The 22191-nt window shown below is 50.0% G+C and overlaps 8 protein-coding genes across 8 annotated transcripts; 4 read left to right on the forward strand and 4 right to left on the reverse strand.

The window, feature by feature from the left end:
* Nucleotides 1–17: 17 nt before the first annotated feature.
* On the forward strand, nt 18–1997 carry AFUA_7G05380 (uncharacterized protein). The gene is made up of 4 exons (XM_077805199.1): nt 18–348; nt 417–434; nt 620–843; nt 914–1997. Exons 1-4 carry the CDS (start codon nt 281–283, stop codon nt 1471–1473), a joined length of 870 nt encoding a protein of 289 aa, XP_077661327.1. The 5' UTR covers nt 18–280; the 3' UTR covers nt 1474–1997.
* A 118-nt stretch (nt 1998–2115) lies between these two features.
* Nucleotides 2116–4294, forward strand: AFUA_7G05390 (putative mitochondrial carrier protein). Its single transcript, XM_743877.2, has 3 exons — nt 2116–2602; nt 2736–3033; nt 3106–4294. The coding sequence occupies exons 1-3, from the start codon at nt 2393–2395 to the stop codon at nt 3864–3866; spliced, it is 1269 nt and encodes a 422-aa protein (XP_748970.2). The 5' UTR covers nt 2116–2392; the 3' UTR covers nt 3867–4294.
* A 170-nt stretch (nt 4295–4464) lies between these two features.
* AFUA_7G05400 (uncharacterized protein) lies at nt 4465–6422 on the forward strand. Its single transcript, XM_743876.2, has 3 exons — nt 4465–4799; nt 4853–5125; nt 5252–6422. Exons 1-3 carry the CDS (start codon nt 4720–4722, stop codon nt 5985–5987), a joined length of 1089 nt encoding a protein of 362 aa, XP_748969.1. The 5' UTR covers nt 4465–4719; the 3' UTR covers nt 5988–6422.
* A 67-nt stretch (nt 6423–6489) lies between these two features.
* Nucleotides 6490–8152, reverse strand: AFUA_7G05410 (thiamine diphosphokinase). Its single transcript, XM_077805200.1, has 3 exons — nt 7490–8152; nt 7333–7412; nt 6490–7257 (listed from the first exon to the last, which is right to left on the reverse strand). Exons 1-3 carry the CDS (start codon nt 7752–7754, stop codon nt 6613–6615), a joined length of 990 nt encoding a protein of 329 aa, XP_077661328.1. The 5' UTR covers nt 7755–8152; the 3' UTR covers nt 6490–6612.
* Nucleotides 8153–8311: 159 nt separating this feature from the next.
* On the forward strand, nt 8312–9669 carry mia40 (coiled-coil-helix-coiled-coil-helix domain-containing protein; the record flags this gene model as incomplete). The annotated part of the gene is made up of 3 exons (XM_743874.2): nt 8312–8739; nt 8909–9281; nt 9348–9669. Exons 1-3 carry the CDS (start codon nt 8541–8543, stop codon nt 9667–9669), a joined length of 894 nt encoding a protein of 297 aa, XP_748967.1. The 5' UTR covers nt 8312–8540.
* A 989-nt stretch (nt 9670–10658) lies between these two features.
* Nucleotides 10659–14808, reverse strand: AFUA_7G05430 (regulator of nonsense transcripts 2; the record flags this gene model as incomplete). The annotated part of the gene is made up of 9 exons (XM_077805201.1): nt 14592–14808; nt 14472–14516; nt 12262–14387; nt 11917–12208; nt 11707–11864; nt 11373–11651; nt 11003–11308; nt 10807–10951; nt 10659–10756 (listed from the first exon to the last, which is right to left on the reverse strand). The coding sequence occupies exons 1-9, from the start codon at nt 14608–14610 to the stop codon at nt 10659–10661; spliced, it is 3468 nt and encodes a 1155-aa protein (XP_077661329.1). The 5' UTR covers nt 14611–14808.
* A 57-nt stretch (nt 14809–14865) lies between these two features.
* fhdA (putative transcription factor Tos4) lies at nt 14866–18803 on the reverse strand. The gene is made up of 3 exons (XM_743872.2): nt 16646–18803; nt 15623–16592; nt 14866–15567 (listed from the first exon to the last, which is right to left on the reverse strand). Exons 1-2 carry the CDS (start codon nt 18158–18160, stop codon nt 16566–16568), a joined length of 1542 nt encoding a protein of 513 aa, XP_748965.2. The 5' UTR covers nt 18161–18803; the 3' UTR covers nt 14866–15567; nt 15623–16565.
* Nucleotides 18804–19469: 666 nt separating this feature from the next.
* sun1 (SUN family protein UTH1) lies at nt 19470–22146 on the reverse strand. The gene is made up of 4 exons (XM_743871.2): nt 21632–22146; nt 20503–21518; nt 20071–20447; nt 19470–20011 (listed from the first exon to the last, which is right to left on the reverse strand). The coding sequence occupies exons 2-4, from the start codon at nt 21326–21328 to the stop codon at nt 19970–19972; spliced, it is 1245 nt and encodes a 414-aa protein (XP_748964.1). The 5' UTR covers nt 21329–21518; nt 21632–22146; the 3' UTR covers nt 19470–19969.
* Nucleotides 22147–22191: the final 45 nt, after the last annotated feature.

The following is a 22191-nucleotide window of genomic DNA, read 5'->3' on the forward strand; positions in this document are numbered from 1 at the left end:
AGCCGCACAGAGCTTCCGGCCCGTTCTCCAGCTAAACCAATTCAAATAATATAGACTAAACGCACACCCCAAGTCGCAACGTCTCCCCGCCCAGCCTCCCCTCACAGTTTTGTCGAAAGGATTATCCAGCCAACCAGCCTCAATTGACTAAGATTTGCCCTAGTAGTGAAAACAGTGTCTCTGCTATTCCAGTGTCACCCCTCTTCACAGCGTCTTTCCGTCCTTCCTGCTTCCTCCGCCTATACAACACTTGAGACAACAGCTATCCATACAAGCACTCATGGCTCCTCCACCTCCCTCAAACTTGCCACTTCCTGAGAGGCTAAAGGCTCTCGTTCAAACATTACAGTATGTGGACTGCATTGCACATAGGTCTCATGATCGGGTTACTGACGAAGATGGTGTGAACACTACAGATTTGCTTGGTTTGCTGGGTAGGTCACCCTTCATATAGCAAGAACAGCACTCGATTTGCCCCGTCAGTGACTCGCATTATGAATTTATTGCATTCTCGGTTTGCTCGACGCCTTCAACGCACATAAAACCCTGCGATTTTACCACCAGGACCCCTTCGAAGAATGCAGGAGCATTACCTGGCAGGTTCACTGACCATATACAGGCACGTGACGCTTCTCATCTCTGTTTTCCGTTATCTGTTGTCCTATGTCACCTTCAACTACTACTCCTCTGCTGCACAGGTGACATATCGTCTGGCATTTATTGCGGCTGCCGGAACATACGGAATTGTTGTGTACAAGGCACACATCGCCCGAGGCCGCCTCCAGGGCAGCGTTCCCAGTATTGTGCTGAAGCTCGCTGGAGACGAAAATGTCCAGTACCTTGGTGAGTGGTTCTTTGGCCGTTCGTTGCTACAATGACTTCTCGGACAGCCTTGGCTTACGAAGTTACACAGGAATGGCTTTGGTGTGGCTCTACTCTCGCCAGATTCCTCTGGCTCTTCTTCCCTTCAGCGTGTACTCCGTTTTCCACGTTGCCACCTATACACGTGCCCATTTGATTCCTACTTTGCAACCTCCTAGCCAGGGTGCGACTAGCGTAACCTCCCCGTCCACCCCTGGCTCTCCCAGGCCTGCTGCGAAGCAGTCTCCTTTGGCAGATACCATTGGAAGATTTGTCAAACAATATTACGATGCCAGCATGGATCTTGTTGCCGGGCTCGAGATGGCACTCCTCTTCCGATTGGTGGTTTCCCTACTCACCTTCTCCAAGGGCAGCATCGTTCTCTTTATCCTCTACCTGGCTTTCTTCCGCGCCAGATATTCCCAGAGTTCTTTTGTCCAGCAGGCTGTCCGCCATTTCACCGCCAGAGTCGATGCCTCGGTCTCTCACCAGAGCACTCCTCCCGCTGTTCGCCAGGGTTGGGAACAATTCAAGAACGTTGTGCGCCAGGGATACGAGATCACGGATGTGGGCCGCTACACCTCCGGCGCTGCTGTCAAGAAGCCTCAGTAGTCCAGGTTATCGAAGATGCTGGCAATGTCTGTAATGAAGAGCCGTCCCACAGAAACCCTGCCAAGGTTCTCCTTCCTAGGAGTCCCTTGGGGCGCTTGCAGATATCCGTTGCGTTCACTGATAATTTTCTTTTACGAATATAGAAACCAATGGTCTGACGATGATCAGCCGCGGGCCATGGTTTGAAGATAGGAGCTGGTGGTGAAAATTATGCGAGAGAGAATGGCTGAAGTGTGCATGAGGGAGAGGGCATAGGACATAGTCTCTCCTTTTTTGCTTTTATATCTCTTGCAGAGATACCGCAATTTCTTGGATGTGCGAGATGCGACAAGATCTTCACGCATCTTATTTCCTCATTCACCGTACGATTATATTGTTGATTGTCGTTGGCCCTCCATTAGCTGTTTGCACTGTCTTGGTTGTATCGTTTCTAAATAAGCATATCATGTCTGTCAACCAGCTTTCGAATGTTCAATAGTCATATTAAGTTTCTTGAAATTCTTGCTGAGTATGTGCACTCCGGACTAGGAGTCTTCCTTAGTAGGAAATCTCCTGGGTTGACCGGGAATGGTGCCTGAGGCTATCAGAGGGCTCGGGCGGCGGAGGAAGCGGAAAACCCGTTCGAAATTTTGGGAACTTGTTGCGGTGTTTGCAAGAGGCCGATAGGAAGAAACAACCACCCTTCTCTTCTTGTTCGGCATATCGAGAGGTGCGATGTCACCCACCCTCGCCTCTCCATTCCCTTCAGACCTTGTATAATATTGAACTGTATTCTCTGCGCTTGATTGACTTTCACTTTCGCTTGCATCTTCCCGTCATCTTCGCTTGAAGTGGCGTACTGTCTTAAATCTACGCCGCCGCATCTCAACCCCCGTGGTCTGGCCCGCACCACGATCTGGTGGGTTGTGGTGTCCTTGCAATGAGCTTGACCTCGCGTCTCTTAGGCCTGTTTTCGACGACAGAGACATCTACAACTGATTCGCCCACATCGTCATCATTTTTGCTGAACACCAAGAGCGGCGGCAATAATGCTTCTCGGAATGCTAGTCCGATGAGGAGGGAAAACGGTGCCGTACGACGAGATGCTTTGATGGATGAAGAGGAGGAGCCCCGGCCTCCATATCTACATGTATGTCAATATAGTCTCAATCACCCGGCTCGTGATGAATTGAGTAGTCTGCGTTATCGCACCAGACTAGATGACCCTCGCGACGGGCCGTTTTATCTTTATGTGCTGATGAATGGATTTTCTTTGAATACAGGCAATGCTTGCCGGAGGTACCGGAGGCACTTGCGGCGATATGCTTATGCATTCGCTAGATACGGTTAAGACCCGGCAACAAGGCGACCCTAGTTTTCCTCCGAAGTATACCTCCATGACCTCATCGTATGCGACAATCTACCGACAAGAAGGATTCTTCCGCGGTCTTTATGGTGGTGTCACCCCCGCTCTCCTTGGTTCCTTCCCGGGAACTGTCATCTTCTTTGGGACATATGAATTTACCAAGCGATGGTTGTTGGATGCAGGGATCAACGCGAATGTGGCATATCTGTCTGGAGGTATGTGGGAGACGATCCGCTGGGGGAGTTGGGCGTGCAATCAATATTGACATCTTTCTCTTTTCCTACTAGGGTTCATTGCGGACTTGGCCGCCTCTGTTGTATATGTTCCCTCGGAGGTATTGAAGACACGGCTGCAACTCCAAGGGCGCTATAACAACCCTTATTTCAATTCTGGATATAATTACCGCTCAACCTCAGACGCGCTGCGAACCATCATTCGACAAGAAGGGTTTTCTGCGCTCTTCTATGGGTACAAGGCTACCATTTTCCGTGATCTACCTTTCTCTGCTCTTCAGTTTGCCTTCTACGAACAGGAACACCGACTCGCCAAAGAATGGGTAGGGTCTCGAGATATCGGTCTTGGGCTAGAGATCTTGACTGCCGTAACGGCTGGTGGCATGGCGGGCGTGATTACTTGCCCAATGGATGTCGTAAAGACTAGAATTCAGACACAGCAGAACCCGGATGCTGTCAAGCCTTCCTCCGCTTCGTCAAAGGGCCCCGTTGAGCACGCTTCTACCAAGGAGACTCTCCGGCAGCACACTTCAAACCAAACTACTTCAAGTCTCCGGACTCGCTCACGGCCGATATCAACCGGAGGAGCCTCTACTTCGGTACGGCCTCCTGGAACGCCTCGCTTGGACACCTCGTCATTCTTCACTGGGTTGAAGGTGATCTACCAGACGGAAGGATTTTCTGGATGGTTTCGCGGGGTTGGCCCACGGGGCGTTTGGACCAGCATACAAAGCGGAACCATGCTGGTCATGTACCAGTATCTGCTGAAGCAGCTCGAGGCATGGCAAACTACTGGGGAGACGGGCCCCCTTTAGCTGAGCTCCTTGTCTTCAACCAAATAGAAAGGGGACCCTCCTTGTAGATATATTCGCATTTCACCCAGAACATACTTTTGTGCCTTGGCAGGCTATGTTTTGCAGGGCGTTCCGTTCTGGCGGGGTTATGGCATGTTCATTTTCTTTCCCTTTTGCATCAGACCAACCTCTCCGCTACTGTGCATCATGTCAAGATGACACAAATCATCCCCGTCATTGTGATATTTATATGTACCATTTCTGGAGAGGTCTTTTGGTACGGCATGTTGTTTGTTTCTTTCCTCTCCCGCATAGACTCTTAGACGATGCCTAATCATGCGATGTGTACCATAGATCAATCTCTCATTCTCTTTGGGTATCGAAACAGGATAAAGAACCCCAACAGAAATAGAATGAATGAACCATGTTCTCGAGAATAGATGGACGGGAAGTAAAGGACAAAGAAACGTAAGAAGAGGATTCAATGTTGATCGCTCCTGGGCCAATGACGGCGAGGCTTGCCGAACCGCGCGAAGCAACGGCGATGGGGCGACCACAACAACCGGGCCAAATGTAAACAAAGCGCCCCAGCCCCACGAGTCCCCCTCTCAAGTAGTCAAGCCTTCTGTTGTCTCCGGCGGTGATGCAACTATCTCTGTCTCTCTCCATCCTCGTCTACCTTGGTTATTTATTAGTTTGGTTCCCCCAATTTCCCCTAATTTCACTTCTGTTTACCTTGTTTGCTGTGTGCACTCGGCATCGGTCTCGATAAGCGCTTCCAGTATATATAAACAACCCATCCCTTACTCTGTGTTCTGTGCCTGTCGCATGGTCCCCACACTCTTGGTCTACCCGTCTACCCGCGCGTATCACCATGTCAAACGGATTGAATTGGCTGAAGAAGCTACGCAGAGCCGAGGTCAACGACCTCGCGCATGCTGCTGGCCTTGAAGAGTATGGTCCCCGAATGACAGTAATAAAATAGGGGGCTTCTAATCTGTGCGCAGCTATGCGGATTACAGCAACAAGGACGCGCTAGCCATCGCTCTCAACAAATACCTTCAAGACAACCAAACTATCCTGATCAATGTTCCCGAGTTGAAGGAATACTGGACGCGCGCGTCTTCAACATCGCCTGCGCGCACTTCTCCGGTCAAGAAGGCTGTCGGGGTCGACGTCACGCCTGCCCCGAAGAAAGTTGCGCCTGCTGGACGGAAAGCTACTCCTGGAACAACGCGTCGGAGGCAAACACAGCCTAAGAAGGAGGAGGTTGAAGTGACGTAGGTCTCTACCGTCTAGTGTTCTTTCTAGCTCCTTGTCTGTCTCGTTGTCGCGTGGCCGGCTTTTGCGATCGTTGGATATGCACGTGCAGCTTTAGCGATAATATTATTGACTTTGCCACGTAGGGACGACTCGGAGGCTTCGGAGGCTTCGGAGGCCTCGACACCGGATCAGGCTACCAGTCCTGTAACAAAGACTCCTGCGCGCTCGCAAATCGCTGCCGAGTCTCCACTATCGCCTGCGTTGGTCACAGATGCTATTGATCGGCAGACCGCTGAATGGCGCGAGCACATCAACGACGCGTGGGTCCGTTCTGGCGTACAGGAATCTTCCAACTGGGTCCGCTCGAAAATGAGCAGCGTACGAGCTGTGGAGACCATTGTGATGGCCGTTGAAGGCGCTTTTCTTATGAAAGACCTCATCCCCATCCGTTATCTGACCACTATCCCTGCTGTGCCAGCCATCAATAGCCCTGAGTTCGCGCTTAGGGTACCCGACCTCTTCATGCTTGTGGATGGGGCCTTTTGGGCCCCGTTCTCCCTGTGGCTGCTTACGGGCTACCTACTACCTCTGCTCTTTGCTTACTTTTTCAACATCAGCTTGCAGGCAAGCGGCAGTTCTGTGCCTGAGACGCGCAAGGGCCACAAGACGCGTCCTGAATTCGATCCGCTCAGTTTCAATATCGCCAAAGCCGTCATCGCGTATGTGGTTTATGCGCAGCATTTCAACTTCATGGGTCTATACAGCAACTTCTCCATCGAGAGGGTCAATGTATCAGTCCCGTTCCACTGGCCAGGCATGCTTACCACTGCTGCAATTGGGACCGTTGGCACTCTCTACGAGGCTATTCTGCGAAAGTAGATTCGGATATATATATGCCAATTTGTGCTTGTCATTGTCTTGCGGCGGGGTCCGCTCTGGGTTGCGTTGGATGCTGCGTTCTCGCGCGGTTGGCGCAAATTTGTCGGGCGAAGCAATATACAAAGCAGATCAGCGTTAAGAGAAAGTGTGGAAGGGCGAAGAGGGTCAGACAGTTGAACAAGGAGGCTTCTCAATCACTCAGTGTCAGGATGAGTTGAAGCTCATTTCTTGGATATCTTCTTCCCGGGGTTTAATATGGCGTGATGTCTGTCTGGGTCTTGCTTGCTACAGTTTCTGGTTCTTGTTGTACTCGCTTCAGAGGGAGGCGCCTTGGTTGTATCTGTGGATTGTCGTTTTCTTGCCACTATACTCAGTATATTCGATCCACTTGGTTGGTTTTGGTGTCACGGAATCAATTGATTCATTAGTTTATTTAACGGGATTTTAAACGTATGGAAATCTTGCAGCTCTTTGTCCACAGAGCCGGGATAAGCGACGTCTTCGGATCAAACTTCTCTATATTTTATCTTCGGTGTATATACATGTGCCAACCACCATCGTTGCGTGAGTCTATTTAAACAGACATAAAAATCGAAAACAAAGCAACTCTGAAACTGAGATTCCATCACCGCATCCTCTTAAACCTTTCCGCCAGCTCCAACGTAAATAGAACAGGGACCCCCGTCTCCACCATCACCTCATCGGCTCGAATATGATTACTGGTACTAAGTTGGCCTCCAATCTCAGTCAACCAGTCCTCCACATCCCACTGGAATCCGCGTGTCGTGATCCTCGCCGGTCCAGATAGAGGAATTATCCCAACATTTTCCTCCAGAAGGTAATATTCATCCTCGCCCTGCTCAGGACACACACCAGGCCTGTTCGTTCTTGGCGTGCGAATAGTGTGCCGTCCCGACTGTAGAAGAAATGTGATACTCTCCTCGGAGATTAGGTACAGATCCCCCGCCGCCGACTCACCAGCTACTTCCCGCGTCATCATATACAGATGATGGATCTGCGATAACGCTTGGTCGACTCTCCCGCCCAGGCCACCCATGATGAGAATCTCCAGCCGCGCAGACCGCGACTGCGTTGAAATCACGCGCTTGGTGATGATCTCAGCTGCGTGCGCGCGGAGGTACTTGAGACACTTGGTGAAATCCGTTGAGTATTGATCCGGGTCCTTAATGACGGAGACGCCTAGCCCCTCGTAATGCGAGCGCACGGAGGGGCGGATGGAGTCCAGATCGCCGATGATGAGATTCGGTAGCTGGTTCCCGTCTGTTAGTTCTGGGCGATGCTGGACGCTGTCTGGTGTAGAGCAGAGTAGAGCAGGTTAGTTTACCTCTTGAGATTCCCTCCCCTGCTTGTGCATCATGTCGTAGAAGCGGTTTGCGCCGCCGTCAGCACAGATAGTGAAGCATGCTTGGAACGGTTTAGCTAGTTCGCCTCTTTACATTGCAGGAAATTGTATGGAGGAGTTGCACTGAGCGCGCACATACCATGTTTCTTCAGGACTGCAAAAGCTCTTTCGTTGATTGGCTGGTTGAGGACAAGCAGCGCAAATGGAGCAATGGGTTGGCTGGAGTCGCAGAAGAATTGAGTAGGGTCCCACTCCGTTGACATTATCGCTTGATGAGTTGGATTTCCAGGAAGATTCGGTCGCCTGAGAGGAATTGAGCTCAGTCTGTGTCTGGTTGCACTGATGAGCGGGCTGAAAGCGCGATACGATGATGATTTTACTGTGGTGATGTCACGCACTGGCATTCATGGGTATCTCAATGCTTTAGTACCTCTGGCTAGACAGGCTATCACTCTCCCAACTTGACACTTATGAATGATAGATTGTCTCTAGAGTTGGGGAGCGATGGTGTTGAAGAACGGTGCTCTACCGCAGTTGGGAAGAGTCTACTGAAAATCTGTATGGGGGGGCTTGACCTGGATATAGTAGATTTAAAGGGACTGGTGATGGTTGATCTGGCAAATAGAATTGCTCTCCATCCGGGAGAATCTAGAGATAAAGCCTCGACCTTGATGCTTTCTTTTCTAGCATCTACTACTGCACGAGATTGTCATGTTCGTCTTCAATATTGATTTTCTCATTCACGTCATACATCGTTTATGGTATCCCGACTTTCAGTAGCACTCGAGGGTAAATATCTCTCATTTAGCCCAAAGATTTAATGTACATAACACCTTCATAAGCATGACGCCAGTCATCAAGGCCATGACTTGAAAACCGAATTAATCAGCGCAGCTCTTATAATGGTAAGCACCTCTAAAAAAGAAGACGATGGAAGTCGATATGAACCTCATCTGATTGGCCGGATGGTAACGTGACCACCCACCTTACTCTCAAAGTGGAAATTCATGAACCTCAGGCCGGCAGAGCATCACCAATTCGTTCACATTCACTTTCTCTCTCCGCTTCTCACCGGTCTGGCCGGCCATCTCCTCCTCAATTAGATTTCGCATACCGATTGAATGTCTGCATAGCGGCTTCATATTTACTCTTCGTATTTCCGCCTCCTTTTCTCACATCCTTTCCGCATCATGTTCCGTCCCGCGACCAGAATTCTCCTCCGCGCCCCAGGTGTCGCAGCCCGTGGCCCTGTAAGCAGACGATTGATAAGCACCGCTCCTCCAGACGCCAAGTCGAGGAGTTGGAAGAGCACCATTGTCCGTCTGGGGTTGGCCGCTGGAGCTGTATACTACTACAACACGAGTAGTGTCTTTGCCGAACAGCCGTCATGTATGTGCGAAATCCTCGGTTTGACCGTCACCTTTGATTTGGTCATGGTTTTTCTCCTTTCCTACACAATTGGAACCACACGTCTGGACGAGCAAGATTCGGATAATAGCAAAGTTACTTTACATGTACAAGATGAATTCAGACTAATTGAACTTGGTCAATGATACAGTATCCTTCCTCTCCAAGCAGAGCACACCGGATTCTTCCGATGAAACCCAGCTCCCAACCATCGACTCCATTAAGCCCAGAATCCGCGAAGAAAGACAAGCAGAATCGAAGGCCGTCTCGCAACCGGATGCGCAGCCCACACAGCACGAGGCCCTATCTGCCTCAGAAGCCGCTCTGAAGTCGCCCCAAGAACTTGAAGACGAAGCTGGCCAGGAAGCCGCCTTCAACCCCGAGACTGGCGAGATCAACTGGGACTGCCCATGCCTGGGCGGCATGGCTCACGGTCCTTGCGGCGAGGAGTTCAAGGCTGCGTTCAGCTGCTTTGTGTACTCCACGGAAGAACCCAAGGGCATGGACTGCATTGACAAGTTCAAGTTCGTTCAATCTGACCTTTCTGCATACCATTCAGAGTGCAGTCATGTGCTAACATTACGTTATAGGGGCATGCAAGAGTGCTTCCGGAGGTACCCCGATGTCTACGGTGCCGAGCTCGAAGATGACGACGAGGCCGACGCCGCAGCTGCCACCGCAGCCGGCGTCTCAGAACCCAGCGAACAGCCTGCTTCCCCTACCGTCAGCGCCCCCACCGCCGAGATAGATGCCTCCTCTGACTCCGAAGGAAAGGAGGGCCGCGCCAAAGACGTTCACGCCCAGGTGAAGTCGGAGGTTGCCGAGAAGGCCGAACAGGCTGAGAGCGACGACCTCGTTCCCAAGGCCTGGCACGACACCGAAGGCACCAAGGCGCAGCAGACAGAGAAATGAGCAGTCCCGTCTTGATAAATTAATATATGTGACGAGCGGAACAAAAATCTCCTAGTATCAGTTGAACGGTCCAGAAAGGGTGGGAAGTGTGGGATTCAGGCCGTGTACTACTATATTATCATCTCTCTCTTTCCTGCACTATCCCCTCACGGATGACCGACCTATTTCCTTTTTATCCGTCTGGGTGTTCATTTTATTATCATCGTCAATTTGGTCTGCATCTGATTCATTCTCCTGATTACCCTACTCCGCCATGTAACTTATTGTACTTTATGTTCTGACCATTCAGCAAGAAGAGCGATAGAAAATAGAGTCTTCTATGGAGTTACCATAGCCGCTTATCATGTGTCACTGATCTATCTCTACACGGTCCGACAAGTTGAGTTCGGACAAATCAGTACTTCGTTGGACTATTGCAATCTAGTGTTCAAGGCACGCAAAGTGGATTGATGCTTCAGCTAAAAACGGTGACCCGGGCTCAAGCATGGTGACCTCTCCTTGTCCACGCCTGCGAAGCAGCAGCACCCATATCTTGCTTCCCGTTTCACAGACTCAGAAGACTGGTATTTCAAAGCCAAAGCCATTTCAGTTGTGGCAATAGCTCAGAAGACAAGACCGAAGAGTCTAGTAGCCTGACGACGACCACAACTAGGCCCGCCGGAATCCATCCCGTGACATCAACTATACCATTGAGGGCCATATCATGCTCGTTACAAAGTCCATTCGATGGCCGAGCAGCATGAGCATGGAATGTTTCCAGTAGTATAAGCTGTGTACATACGGAGGCAGGTCAACACTTCGAGATGTCCAAGGTCAAAATCACACAATGTGATGATGCTTGGTGGCCCCTCGCCAAAAGTTCGCTGGCTGTAACGAAGCTGTCGCGCAGTAGCGCACTCAACTGGCTCAGACATGACCAATGAAGGTCCACTCTCAATATTATGGGAGCAATGTACAGCTGAACAGTTCAACTGTAACACAGAGGACCCCTACCAATTGACATCGCTGAGCTGGAGCTTTCTAGATCGGAAAGCTGTGCGGTTCGAGCCAGGCTTGTCGAGCTTCGGAGAGGTACGCTTTTCAAGCACTAAACGCAAGTCAGATAACGAACACTGGCTCGAATAGAGCGATGCTCACCTTCAGTATTGTTTTCAGCCTCGTTATTCATTTCATAATTGAGCACCAAGTTCTTGATGCGTTGCTGTTCTTCACGATCCGCTTGCTGCTGACTCTTCATGGCGATTGCAAAGCTAGAGTCAGATGGGAGATCAATTGTACGAGTCTATGGCTTGTTAGCAACATAAAATGCATATGGCTAGGGAGTGAAACAAACCTGCTGCTTATTTCCTTTCTTTGTCATCAAAGAGAAGGCCATTGTATTGGTTCGCTCGGGAGGCGCTTCGGTCACTCCATCACCCGCCGAAGCCTCCCGGCCAGCGCGCCTCATGGGGAGAGGAATATCAAACACAGCCTTACGTTCGAATCGTCTGGACTCCATACTCTCTGCCATCATTTTCTCAAACTCGCGGTCAAATTCTGCCTCGACCTCAGGATCACGCTCCTCCTCCTGACGAGTAACAAAGATCTGCTCGTCCTCGGATTCACTGTCAGTATCTTGCTCGGCATTGGGGCCAGAGACCTGCATTTATTAGCATCGGTAACCCTCCTCAAGGCGACCTCGCCCTGATGGATGTGAAACTCACTTCAGCTTCATCGCTCGACTCCTGTTCTTCTTCAGCCTCGGGAATCGCGTCATCCTCGAGACCGTCATCAGACGAGCTGCTTTCTGCATCATCCTCATCCGGCTCCACAGGACGCTCAGAATCCGAAGTCTTGTAGTTCTGAGCGACTGCCTCACTGAACAGCCGCGTGGCCTCCTGCAAATCAGTCATCAACTTCCATTGAGGACGAGCCATAGCGAAGGTGTCCTGGATCAAGAATTCGACGTCCATAGGCAAAGGATCCTTTGTAAGATAATAGTACTGTGAAAATGTCAGACCACACTCCTCTCGAAGACTGAGCGGGAAGAAGAGATACCTGGAAGAAGATCAAGAAGAAATCCAACTTCTTTTTAGCAGACCCACGATCAAAACAATGACCACAGGTGTCCAGCAGAGTGCAGACTAGGCGAATCCGGAAGAAATCGTCTGGTAGATCTAGTGGGTTGAGCTTTCCAGGAATCGGAGTGCCACCCTCTACATAATATTGTGAGTAATAGAAAACAATAATGAATCCAAAGATGCTTACCGTAGCCAAAAGTGACAATCCGGTACAACGTATCAAAGACTACGGGTGAGTCGATCATTTTATAGTTGTACAACTCCCCGAGGTATTTGACTTCAGCCACACGCTTCTGGTTGAACTTGAAATCGTTCTGTTCGAGTCCCAGTGTGATCTGCTCGAGGATGTTGTCTACAACACTAATCACGAAGTCCTGGTGATACCTGTAAAGTGCACTGACAAGAATAGCGAGAAGGTGGATATTGCCGTATTTGACCTTGACCGGCTTACTAAAGACACGCTCCATAATATCGACCACCTAGTGAACGAGATTAGCCATTTGTAGCACAAAAAGGGTTAGAGTGGGCTTACATCTTGCTCTTCCCAGTGGAGTTTTCGAATTGACTTCAAAACCTTGGTGTAATTACGCTTGTTCATGTCTAGGTAAATCAGCTTGCGGATGTAGGACTCCATAGGCGTGCGCTCCTTTTGTTGAATAGCAGGTCGCGGCGGCGGGTCGACATAGTACATTGCGTTCTCGATGATCATTCTTTCTTGCTGACCCAGATGTTGGACTGCCTTCTTCCTGCCGAGCTTCTCCAAGAAGGAAGCCATCCGCGGGGATGTTTCTGGATTCCGAAGTAGGTAGCGTCCGCAGTTTTCGAGCAGATGGCCAATAATCTCAATGTTCATGCGCGAAAAGTCATCGAGGGAAACCTTGAAGCAGTGAAAGATGATATGCTCCGGAACGACACCGAATTTGGTCAACTCTGCGAAATAACGGATATTGGTCATCCGAACCTGGCCGAGGAATTCTTTGGATTTCCGACGTTGAAGACTGCGGAACTCTTCGTCAAGGTAAGTTATTAAACCTTGAGGTATATCCTGGAGATACTGTCCGAGGGTTGCAACCAGTCGCGAATACAATGGCAAAAGATCGACTCGACCCTTTGGGACATCTGACACAGCCTTGATGAGCCTATTCCTCGACGCCTTGGAGTTAAGAAAGCAGAACTCGAGTGCCAGCTGATCAACTTGGTCTTTCGTTTGAAGTTCGGGGAGCCTAGCCAAGAGAGCATCTACCTGAGCTCCCACGGTCTTGCTGGCGATAGCGGTAGACTGATCTTCCGCCTCCGCAGCAGACTTCTCTTCGGATGTTGGAGTTTGGCTTGCGTTCTCAGGCTTCTCTACACTCGAATCGGGGGTAGCTTCGCCGTCTGTCCTCTTCTTTGCAGCATCGTCGGAGTCGGACTTTTTCTTCTTACCATCTTCAAGCAGAACCGGCGGTACCTTGCCTTTGAGATCAACCAAGTTTTCATAGAAACGCCGTTCCTCTTCATCCTCCCAAATACCGGGGCCTTCGCCCTGGCCACGTAGGTATTCCGAAGTCTTCACAAGCCCGATTCCGCCACTCGAAGCAGAATCAGCTGCTTCCTGCTCAGCCAAGACGGGCATTTCCACTCCTAGAACCTCGCACAATACCTGAGTGTTCGCAACCAGTTTCTCCAATGACTTGCTCTGCTTGTCAAAATTCGCCTGACGATCCTCAAATATCTCACCACTCTTGACGTAGGCTTCCGCATTTCGACGGCTCTGTGCTGCCAATGCTCTCTGGTCGCGAACAACGTGCGCCTTGACATCTTCCAAATACCGGCTCAGAATACTTTTGAAGCGAAGCTGCGTTTTCTCCGACACAAGCGGTGGTTCATTCTCCGGGGCCGTCGCATCGTCTCCGCCACTCACTGTCTCTGGGGGAGCAACAGAGGTCGTGGTCCCATCTACATCAACCGTCTTCCGGTTTTCGTCGACCATATTCGCTCCTAGAATATCCCAACTAAAGCTCTTGGCAAATAACACGGCAAGTGGCAGATTAGCATGCTCGCGATCGTGACCAAGAAGATCTTTCAAGACCTCAAGGGGGAACGGCTCGGCTTCTTTGTCTTGTTCTTTGGCTGCAGACGGCGTCGTCCTAGGCTTAGACACGGCGTCTGTCGCCTTTCCACCGATACTGACCACACCATCCTTGCCCTTGGCGCCCAGGTCATCTGGTCTCTCGATATCATCGAGGGTTCTCAGAACTCCAACAAGCCATAGCTCCGTGACCACTCTAAGCAGCACCCGATGCCTGGAAAGTCTCTCTTTCTCTTCGCGCTCGCGCAACTCCTGGCTGAGGGTTCTGAGCTGCGACTTGTCAGGTGTGCTGAGGCCGCGACCTAGCAGCCAACCAATCTGCCTCGTAAACTCGTCCGGTCCGAATCGCTGATGCAATGCGCTTGTGACTTCTACGCCCGCGGCAATCTCCCCGGGAGACTTAAGTTTGCAGAGACCCTCATAGCATGCGGAGATAATCTCGGAAAGGTACTTGTGGAGCGACAAAGTGCGGATATCGGTCAAGAAGGTTTGCAAGACTGAAGCATTGATTCCTGTTCGGAGACGCTTGATAAAGGCCGTATTCTTCTTCAACGACGAATCAAGTGAACTGCTAACTGGAAAGAGATCTGTAAAACCATCCGATACGTAGTTAGATGACGGTGAGACGAAGGCATCCAGCGGAGTTTGTCATTGAACGGGGAGATAATTACCACTCTCTCCAGCCCAGGCTCGTTCATTCAGGTCGCGGAGCTCCCCTATATAGGCCAAAATTGTTAGATATCAAGTATATCCTGGTTTAAATTCAAATGTCATGCAAAGAAAATGCGTACGCTTTCTCTGACGTTCCATCTCTTATTGCCGGCTGCTGTCCGCAGCGATTTTAACTGTCGTGGGGTCCTTTCTCAAAGTCCGAAAGGAAAGCGCACAAGTGACTTGAACGCCACATTGGTGAAGCACGGCGAAATGGCGCGCAGCGTATGGTACAGCTAGACGCCCTCTGTGCGTCAAATTATCAACGGTTTGTTGAGGATGAAGATGATGCTCTTATTTGACTGATTGGGGCGGCAAAGTGGGATCCGAAGGCGGTCCTATGTTGCGGAGATCGCCCTTTCACTTACTGTAGATCCCACTAACCTGCTGCCCTAGCTCAAGGCATTTCTTACATTTCATTTTTCTCTTAGTGGAGCTTCATGCATAATGTCAAAGATATATTAAATCATAATCTCAGAATAGCGAAGGTGCTATACTTTTTTTTCGATCATGCTGTTTGCTTGACAAAGGGACAACCAGATGAACAACGCATTTACTTCTCTTCGATGAACGAACGCACGCTTTTATGTTCATAGAAATCATGTCCTTAGCAGATCCTACTGAGATTCATTCTGCCCTTATGCTATCCAGCATCAATCACAAGACCAAGGTTCAGAAGATAGGTTCATAAAGACGGCTACATATTACAGATCTTGCAACGTCTCCGTGAACCCCGTCTCCTTCCCTCTTTCCGTTGCTAGTAGCCTAGACTGGAGCTCATGTTTTTGATCCTGCTCACTCCAGCTTTGTTGACGATTGATACTCGGCTTCCACGGCTTCTCCGAGGAGCAGCCATGAGAACTGCCACTTGGTGGGTCGGGGAGGGGCTCACTGCTTCGGCTCACAGACGGGTTTGCAGGCAGCAGGACAGTCTGGGATTCAGAGCTGGGTTCAGCGAATGGTCCTTGATGACCTGTGGACGACATTGTCTGTTGGCGGGCAATGTCGTAGATAGAACTGATCTATATTACTGATGCGGGGCTCCTTGTGCCTTTGCTGTAACATGATGGTTTAGGCATTAGTCCAGTAACCGTCAAGGAACATGACTTACTCAATTGCGTATGATATGGAGTTCTAGACACACAGCAAAGTGGGTTTATCAAACACAAGAATATCAGATAAATCCTTTTGATGGTTTAGAGGCATTGATATAAGTGCTAGGAGCCCATGGTGACACGGAAGGCCAAGCTATGTCATAAGTAGTGGCGAGTGAGAAGTTACGTTGGCCAGATATCAGACTTTTGGGGTACCAGATAGTGACATGTTCTTATTTCTACTGCAGCACCTCCGAGAGGTATCTCTTGGCCCAACGTCAAATGATATCAGAGCCGAGCAGGGATCACGCGTTATGACCAAACACTCCGTCGTATGATATGTGTCACGTGATTTAGCCGACGAAAGATATAAATGCTCGGATAAAAATTGGACCGAAATTCTGACCAGTACATCATCTGAAAAGCAAATGGTTCCACAGTGAGGAGGGCAGTAAATGTAGAATACTCTTATTCTCTTGAGCGAGTCTTCATACCATACAGTCGTCGAAGGGCCGAGCTCATCTAGTACATAGAAAGAGACCTTTGCTGAAAAGAAGGTTTGCAAAGACACTCTGTCCACGCAATACTTTAAGTATTTCCATACAACAATCAAGCTGGAACCATCAGCTTGCATCATAGTCCCCATCATCAGCAAGAGGGACGTGGTACGAAATCGCACGGGTGCAAAAGAGCAGGTGCATCTCGACTGTTTGAGGCGCATAAGAAACAAAGAAGGCATCATACCTAGATGAGAAGGAACGAACCACCATACATCGTACACCTTCATACAACATGGAAAAATCAAACAGGGTATGCCCACGCCACGCTATGCGAGTCCTCGAACATCAAAAATAAGGGGAAAACAACGGTAATGTAACTATGTACTGAGAACGGTTACCGCAAATCTTTTAATCGGGATATCGGCGAATACGACGCCGTTTTGGTCTTCACAAAGTTGTTTTATTTTGGCTTACGCCAGAAGTATTGCTGTACAGAAATTAGTTGCATGACTAACGATCGGTCAGAGACCTAAAGCATACCTTGTGTTGCTTTCGGCAGTTGCGAAGACCCGGCTTTCTGAGGTCATTCACAACTGCTTCACGTCGCATGTCATCATCGTCGAAGTCAGGTATATAGTAGTATTCACTTTCAAGTGGTTTGCCGGCGGCATCTTTTCCTTCGCGCGCAACCTTGCCAATACATTTTGTGGACTCTAGGATAGCGCGAATCTCCTCGCTCGAAGGCCCTTGTTTTGACCGGTCATCCCGCTTCCACAAAGCCGGAGGAAGATTATTCAGTATAGTCGAGAATGGAGTCGAAGACAGGCGGGAGAAGGCCAGTTGATTCGCCGCATGGTTCTGGATTCTCTCATAGGTCTCGTCAGTCAGTCCTGACTTGCGTTCCGAGCTATCTTCCTCAGAAGGCTGCTTTGGCTGTTTGGGAGAATGAGTAGGCTGAAGGGGGCGGGAGGTGCGTGGGCCTCGCAGGGGTGATTCATCTGCGGAGAAAGATGCCATGCGGGGAAGGAGGTTGTCGCCGAAAGGACCGAAAGAGTGAATGATTGGATCGTTCTCCTCGTCATGATCCGAGAATTCGTCAGGTCTGCTAAAATCGCTCAGGTCGCTGGACTGTGAGCTTTGGAGAACATCCGCAAGGCGCACGGATTCCTGGGCGGCTCGAGGCGATGAAACATCCCGAGAAAGGTTACGACGGACAGGAGATGCCTCATCTTCATACACGACCACTGCGTTTCGCGAGCGGCTAGGAGTAAACAAAGGGGAGGATGGAGGAACGAGTGACTGCACCGCAGGTGACGGAGAGACGGGGGAAGCCAGACGCGGTCGTTCGCCAAGGGGACTGTCTTGTAGGCTCCTACGAGACTGATTGGGACCCTTTGGTGTTGTCTCATCCCAGGTTTGCTCCGAGTCCGTTGAGGCATAGTCCTTCCTTTCATTCCGTGGCCATTGTACAAGCACACGAGCGTCGTGAACATCCACCATGATGTCCGCATCTTTGATATCGGACGTGAACGTCTTCCCTTTGGCCAACTCATATGTCTTCCCTTGGCAGAGAAGTTTGACCCCATTCCACCCCATGCACATTATCTCCACCCTATCACGATCGAATGGATTAGGTGCCGGTTTATAGGTGGCTTTGACATGGACTCTCGATATCATCCGGTTGGCAGACAATTGGTGGTGACAAGATGCACTAGACCTACCCATCAAGATAGGCTCTCCACTCTCAGGAAGCATCAGTGTTGGGACGGTTGACAGTGGAGTACGTTCGGAGCCTGACTGGGCAATAGTACGACGCGATGCAGACCGTGACAATGCCATCCGAGGCGGCGACGAGGACATGATATGAGTCGACGAGGTCGGGACAGGAGTAGGATAGGTCGATACTATGCCATGGCTATCGCGAGCCATACGCTTCTGTGGCCGAGGAAGGGAGGGAGACGAGCTCAATGGCTCAAAGGCAGGCAACAAGGATGCAGGACGCTTCACACCTACCACAGAAGCAGTGGCACTGCTCCTTGGAGGAGAAGACTCCATGATGCTATGGACTTCGTCCAGATCAATTGAAAGATAAAAAGCCAAACCAAAAACAAAAATGCTCTAAGCACGTCTAGCAAACTCTTAATGAGAGAAGATATTGCCTGAGATTCGCGTCGAGGGCCGCGTAGTGACCTATTTCTATGGCACAATAATCACAGGACAACAATATAAAGGAAAGAGAGAAGTTTGTCCTAGACAAAAAGGAAAGAACCGAAGCTTCCCCCCAGGATGACGACCAGGAGGTTGGGAAGCACGAGAAGATTGGCCTGTGAGAAAGAACAAGTACGAAGCATAGAAGAAAAGGGTGAAAGTTGGTGTGTGGTGCAGGAATGCCTGCCGGAGCGGAACGTCTCGTCCTTCCAGCGCGGATTTGCACGCTTACAGACTGAGACGCGTTCGATAGGCGCCGACAAGGGCTCAGAAGCTCCACCGCTAACATCGCGCAGCCTCACTGAAAGGCCATTCCAAACTATGTGTCACACAGCATGACTTTCGTCTAGATTCTCAAGCCAAGCAAAAGATAGAAATGGTGAAGCATGAGCTGATAGAGACCATGCCTCAATGGCTCATGCCTGCATACGTTATCTGTGTTGTGTATGCAAAAGGCGCGTCCGCCGCGTCTAGCCTCATGTGCTCCCGCGTTCTATGGTTCGAGTCCCCGTGACTCGCGCATGATCACGTGATTAAAGGCTCAGCCCTTGGTCAGAGTGCTTGCGCCGCTTTGGTAGAATGCCTGTCCTCTCATGTAGCTCACCTAGCTTGGTCGTGCTCCAATTGGATGATATCATGCATTATTGTTGGTGCCTTGCGTAGTCTACCTGCTGATGACAGGACTGAAAGCAGTGAGACCAGCAGTTTGGGGCCATCGACCTGAAAAGCAAATTTGACGGGAGAGATACGGAGTAATCCCTGTCTTTTGGAGCCCCTCCTAGTCAAAGGGCAGCAGCAGCATTAATTTCAGTATCTGCCCAAGAGGCTCTTTAGAGGAATGACTTAGTTCCGTGTGGCATATCATAGAACATGCATAGTACGGTTGTGCTCAGACCAACAGGAAGCATTCTAGGATTCTGGTTCTTGTGTACGCCGATTTACACGATGCGTATTGAGGTACTCTGTGCTCAGCACTCTACAGCCATTGAAATCATATTCCCAGCCTTCCATCCCCAACTGATTGTTTCCTACCCCACCCACAGGATTCATTGTATCATCAAGGTTGCAAACTATTAACTTTAGCAAGTGTCATACACATCGAAATTCAGGCCGTACTGTGGGATGTTCGTCAAATATGATAGGATCTATTAGGCTAAATCAGAGATACGCAGGTATACAATTAGCCCAATACGGGTTGACTAAGATTTAAACCAAGCTCAGTGACGAAGGGAGAATTACGTTCTAAGTATTGGGAAATCTGAATGTTTCGCGCAACGTAAGGCAAGAGGTGGATAGTAACAGATAAGACTTAGAAAGACGACAAAACATGCAGGAAGCGACACTATGCAATTGAGAAAAATGACGGTAAGCAAACCAGGATACTTGGCGAAGATGGAGAATAAAATTTAACCACAATGTCTCTAACAAAAGGTTGAAGACATGACAAGATGTGACAAGGGCTTGGGTCCACGCCACGTAAGGTGATATAGTAAGATACACAGAAGAAAGCAAGCACACCGGGTAATTGTTCATGAGGCGGATGAGCGGCGCTCAATGGCCTTCTCTCACAGAGTATTGGCAGATTATCTGAGGTGGCCGTTACATCTACGCGCAACGGCAGCACGCACTACCATTGGAGCTGGACAACTTCGCACTCTAGTAGAAGACAAAGGTGGCATCGCCAGACATGACTTGGACCTGTTGGAGACGGTTTGTAAGTCCACTATTCTCAACGTAGTAGGGTGACCCAAACTTACAGTGCATCCAGAGCTGCTGCTACCGGTCTCGGAGTAGAAGACACCATTTTCGTACTTGCAGGAGCCGCTGAGGTTATCACCTTTAATCTTAATGTTAAAGTCAAGCTTTTCGGAAGTTGTGGGGCTGTTCTGGAAGATGGAGAGCCATTTGCCCTTGTTCAGGCCGACACCAAGGTTGACGGGAGCCCAGTTACCGATAGGCTGAGTGCCATCGCCCCACTGGCAACCTTTCTCAGGGGTAACGCCTTTAGGGTTGACGTAATACTGGGCAGAAGTTGTCTTGCCCTGCCACTTGTAGTAGGTTTCGCCGTCGGGGCAGGTCAAGGGCTGGAGGTCATTGCCACCAAGGCCGATGGGAATGGTCTCGGATTCCGTGCCTTAGAAAGACTTCGTTAGACAAGAATGATGTTTTATATAAAGGTCAAAACTAACCAGGATAGTCAGTACGGCAAACAGCCACAGTTTCGCCCAGAGTGTTCTGAACGTGGACACCTCCAACACCCGGAATGCAGAGCTTCTTCGAGAGAGAAGGATTGGTAAGGTGGAGTTTTCCGTTACGGCACTCAATACCACCAACAGACTGGCCAGTGGCGCCTTGGGTACTAGGCCATTGAGACTTCTGATAACCAGGCGGGCAAGCATACGAACACATGGCACCATCTTTGCAGGTATCACCAGCGACGGCCGTCACGATATCGTTGATAAAGTTGCCGGCGTAGGAGACATACTGAATACCAGACCATCCGCCGAGTTTGAGGTAGTCGAGGGGAATAGCGCCGTACTCGGATGGGAAGGTAGAGCAGTCAAGTTCTCCATCAGGGAAGTCGGCATCCAGACCGGTCGCAGTGGAAGAGCTGGAAGCAGAGCTGCTGGAGGCGGCAGGGGTCTGGACCGTCTCTGAGCTTGAAGCTGAGGTCGGGGTGGCCGAGGTGACAACGGAAGAGAGCTCAATAAATTGGGCTGGGGCAAAAGCCGAGGTGACCTCAGGCGTGGAGGCAGGAGCAGCGGCGCTGCTCAGGTTGTCGCAAATGCCGGTAGGATGGTCGTTGTTGGCAAACTTGAGTGTGTTATCAGCCAGACCGGCGCACACCTGCTTGAGAGAAATCGGCTTTCCATCCAGCTCGTATTGCACGACGGTGGCACTGGATTCGACCACGTCCTCGCGCTTGTGCTGGTGGTGACGATGCTGGTGGTGATGTTGAGCGGTCACCAGGGAACCCGCTGTGGCGAGAGTAAGAGCAACGGTATTGAACTTCATTGTGTTCACGTCCCTAATACTGCGCTCACAATGTCGGTAATCTTATATTCATGCCAATTAGCGTACGCTCCGAGAGAAAATGAGTTCAGGACTGTATTGTAAGGCATCCAATCCATTGCATATTGAGATTGTCATCCACTCAATGCAACAAGCGCCATTGGCACAGATACACAAGAGTTCATTGCTCTCTCTGATGCCTCGCCGCTTAGGGTCAGACCTCTCAAGGACACGGATGTGCCACAATTCAAATGTGGTGCAAATCTAGAAAGCAGACAAGGATGGGAGAGGGTCGATTGCACATACCTCAACGTCGCAGAGTGCCCAGGCACGCTCGTGTACTAAGACTCGGTATAGAAACAGAAAATCACCGGAGCTCAGTTTGCTCGCCGGAAGTTGTGGTCGCAAACAAAAGGCCGAAACCTAGAAATGAATATGAGAGTTTGAAAGAGTGAAGAAGAGGTTCCCAAAAGAGCGTGCGAGAGAGAAGACGAGTCTCTCTGGTCGGATAGGAATCTCTGGGGCCGTAGACGACAAGGTTCTCTGGAGGAACGTAAGATCGCAAAAGAGAAAAATAAGGGAGGAGATCAAAAGGACTGAGGAGTACGGAGTAAGTAGAGTTAAGTTAGAAAAAGACTGTTAGTCAACACTAATGGCGGTCCAGGGGAACCCACGGCACAAGGCATAAGTGCAGACCCTTCCAGGGGGCTGAGAGAGCCAGAGTGTGTGTGGGTGGTGGCACTGCCGCTGGAAACTGTGGACAGACAAAGACAGAAAGGCTGATTGTCAATAATACTACTACTGTAAGTGTTAAATTAATCATAATAATAGTCATGCTAATAGAAATAGGGGGCCCCACTCCGAGA

This window comes from Aspergillus fumigatus, chromosome 7, assembly GCF_000002655.1.
Source record: "Aspergillus fumigatus Af293 chromosome 7, whole genome shotgun sequence".
Classification (NCBI taxonomy): Eukaryota; Fungi; Ascomycota; class Eurotiomycetes; order Eurotiales; family Aspergillaceae; genus Aspergillus; species Aspergillus fumigatus.

Excerpts from the sequence above, each read along its gene's own strand:
- AFUA_7G05380 (XM_077805199.1), top strand. The coding sequence starts at position 281 with ATGGCTCCTCCACCTCCCTCAAACTTGCCACTTCCTGAGAGGCTAAAG. Across the intron at positions 844-913 it reads CGAAAATGTCCAGTACCTTG|GAATGGCTTTGGTGTGGCTC; the intron begins GTGAGTGGTTCT and ends GAAGTTACACAG.
- AFUA_7G05390 (XM_743877.2), top strand. The coding sequence starts at position 2,393 with ATGAGCTTGACCTCGCGTCTCTTAGGCCTGTTTTCGACGACAGAGACA. Across the intron at positions 2,603-2,735 it reads CCCGGCCTCCATATCTACAT|GCAATGCTTGCCGGAGGTAC; the intron begins GTATGTCAATAT and ends CTTTGAATACAG. Across the intron at positions 3,034-3,105 it reads TGTGGCATATCTGTCTGGAG|GGTTCATTGCGGACTTGGCC; the intron begins GTATGTGGGAGA and ends TTTTCCTACTAG.
- AFUA_7G05400 (XM_743876.2), top strand. The coding sequence starts at position 4,720 with ATGTCAAACGGATTGAATTGGCTGAAGAAGCTACGCAGAGCCGAGGTC. Across the intron at positions 4,800-4,852 it reads CATGCTGCTGGCCTTGAAGA|CTATGCGGATTACAGCAACA; the intron begins GTATGGTCCCCG and ends ATCTGTGCGCAG. Across the intron at positions 5,126-5,251 it reads AAGGAGGAGGTTGAAGTGAC|GGACGACTCGGAGGCTTCGG; the intron begins GTAGGTCTCTAC and ends TTTGCCACGTAG.
- AFUA_7G05410 (XM_077805200.1), bottom strand. The coding sequence starts at position 7,754 with ATGCCAGTGCGTGACATCACCACAGTAAAATCATCATCGTATCGCGCT. Across the intron at positions 7,413-7,489 it reads TGCAGTCCTGAAGAAACATG|CATGCTTCACTATCTGTGCT; the intron begins GTATGTGCGCGC and ends AACCGTTCCAAG. Across the intron at positions 7,258-7,332 it reads AGGGGAGGGAATCTCAAGAG|CTACCGAATCTCATCATCGG; the intron begins GTAAACTAACCT and ends GACGGGAACCAG.
- fhdA (XM_743872.2), bottom strand. The coding sequence starts at position 18,160 with ATGGAGTCTTCTCCTCCAAGGAGCAGTGCCACTGCTTCTGTGGTAGGT. Across the intron at positions 16,593-16,645 it reads ACTGCCGAAAGCAACACAAG|CAATACTTCTGGCGTAAGCC; the intron begins GTATGCTTTAGG and ends ATTTCTGTACAG.
- sun1 (XM_743871.2), bottom strand. The coding sequence starts at position 21,328 with ATGAAGTTCAATACCGTTGCTCTTACTCTCGCCACAGCGGGTTCCCTG. Across the intron at positions 20,448-20,502 it reads TTGCCGTACTGACTATCCTG|GCACGGAATCCGAGACCATT; the intron begins GTTAGTTTTGAC and ends AGTCTTTCTAAG. Across the intron at positions 20,012-20,070 it reads GCAGCAGCTCTGGATGCACT|GTCCAAGTCATGTCTGGCGA; the intron begins GTAAGTTTGGGT and ends CGTCTCCAACAG.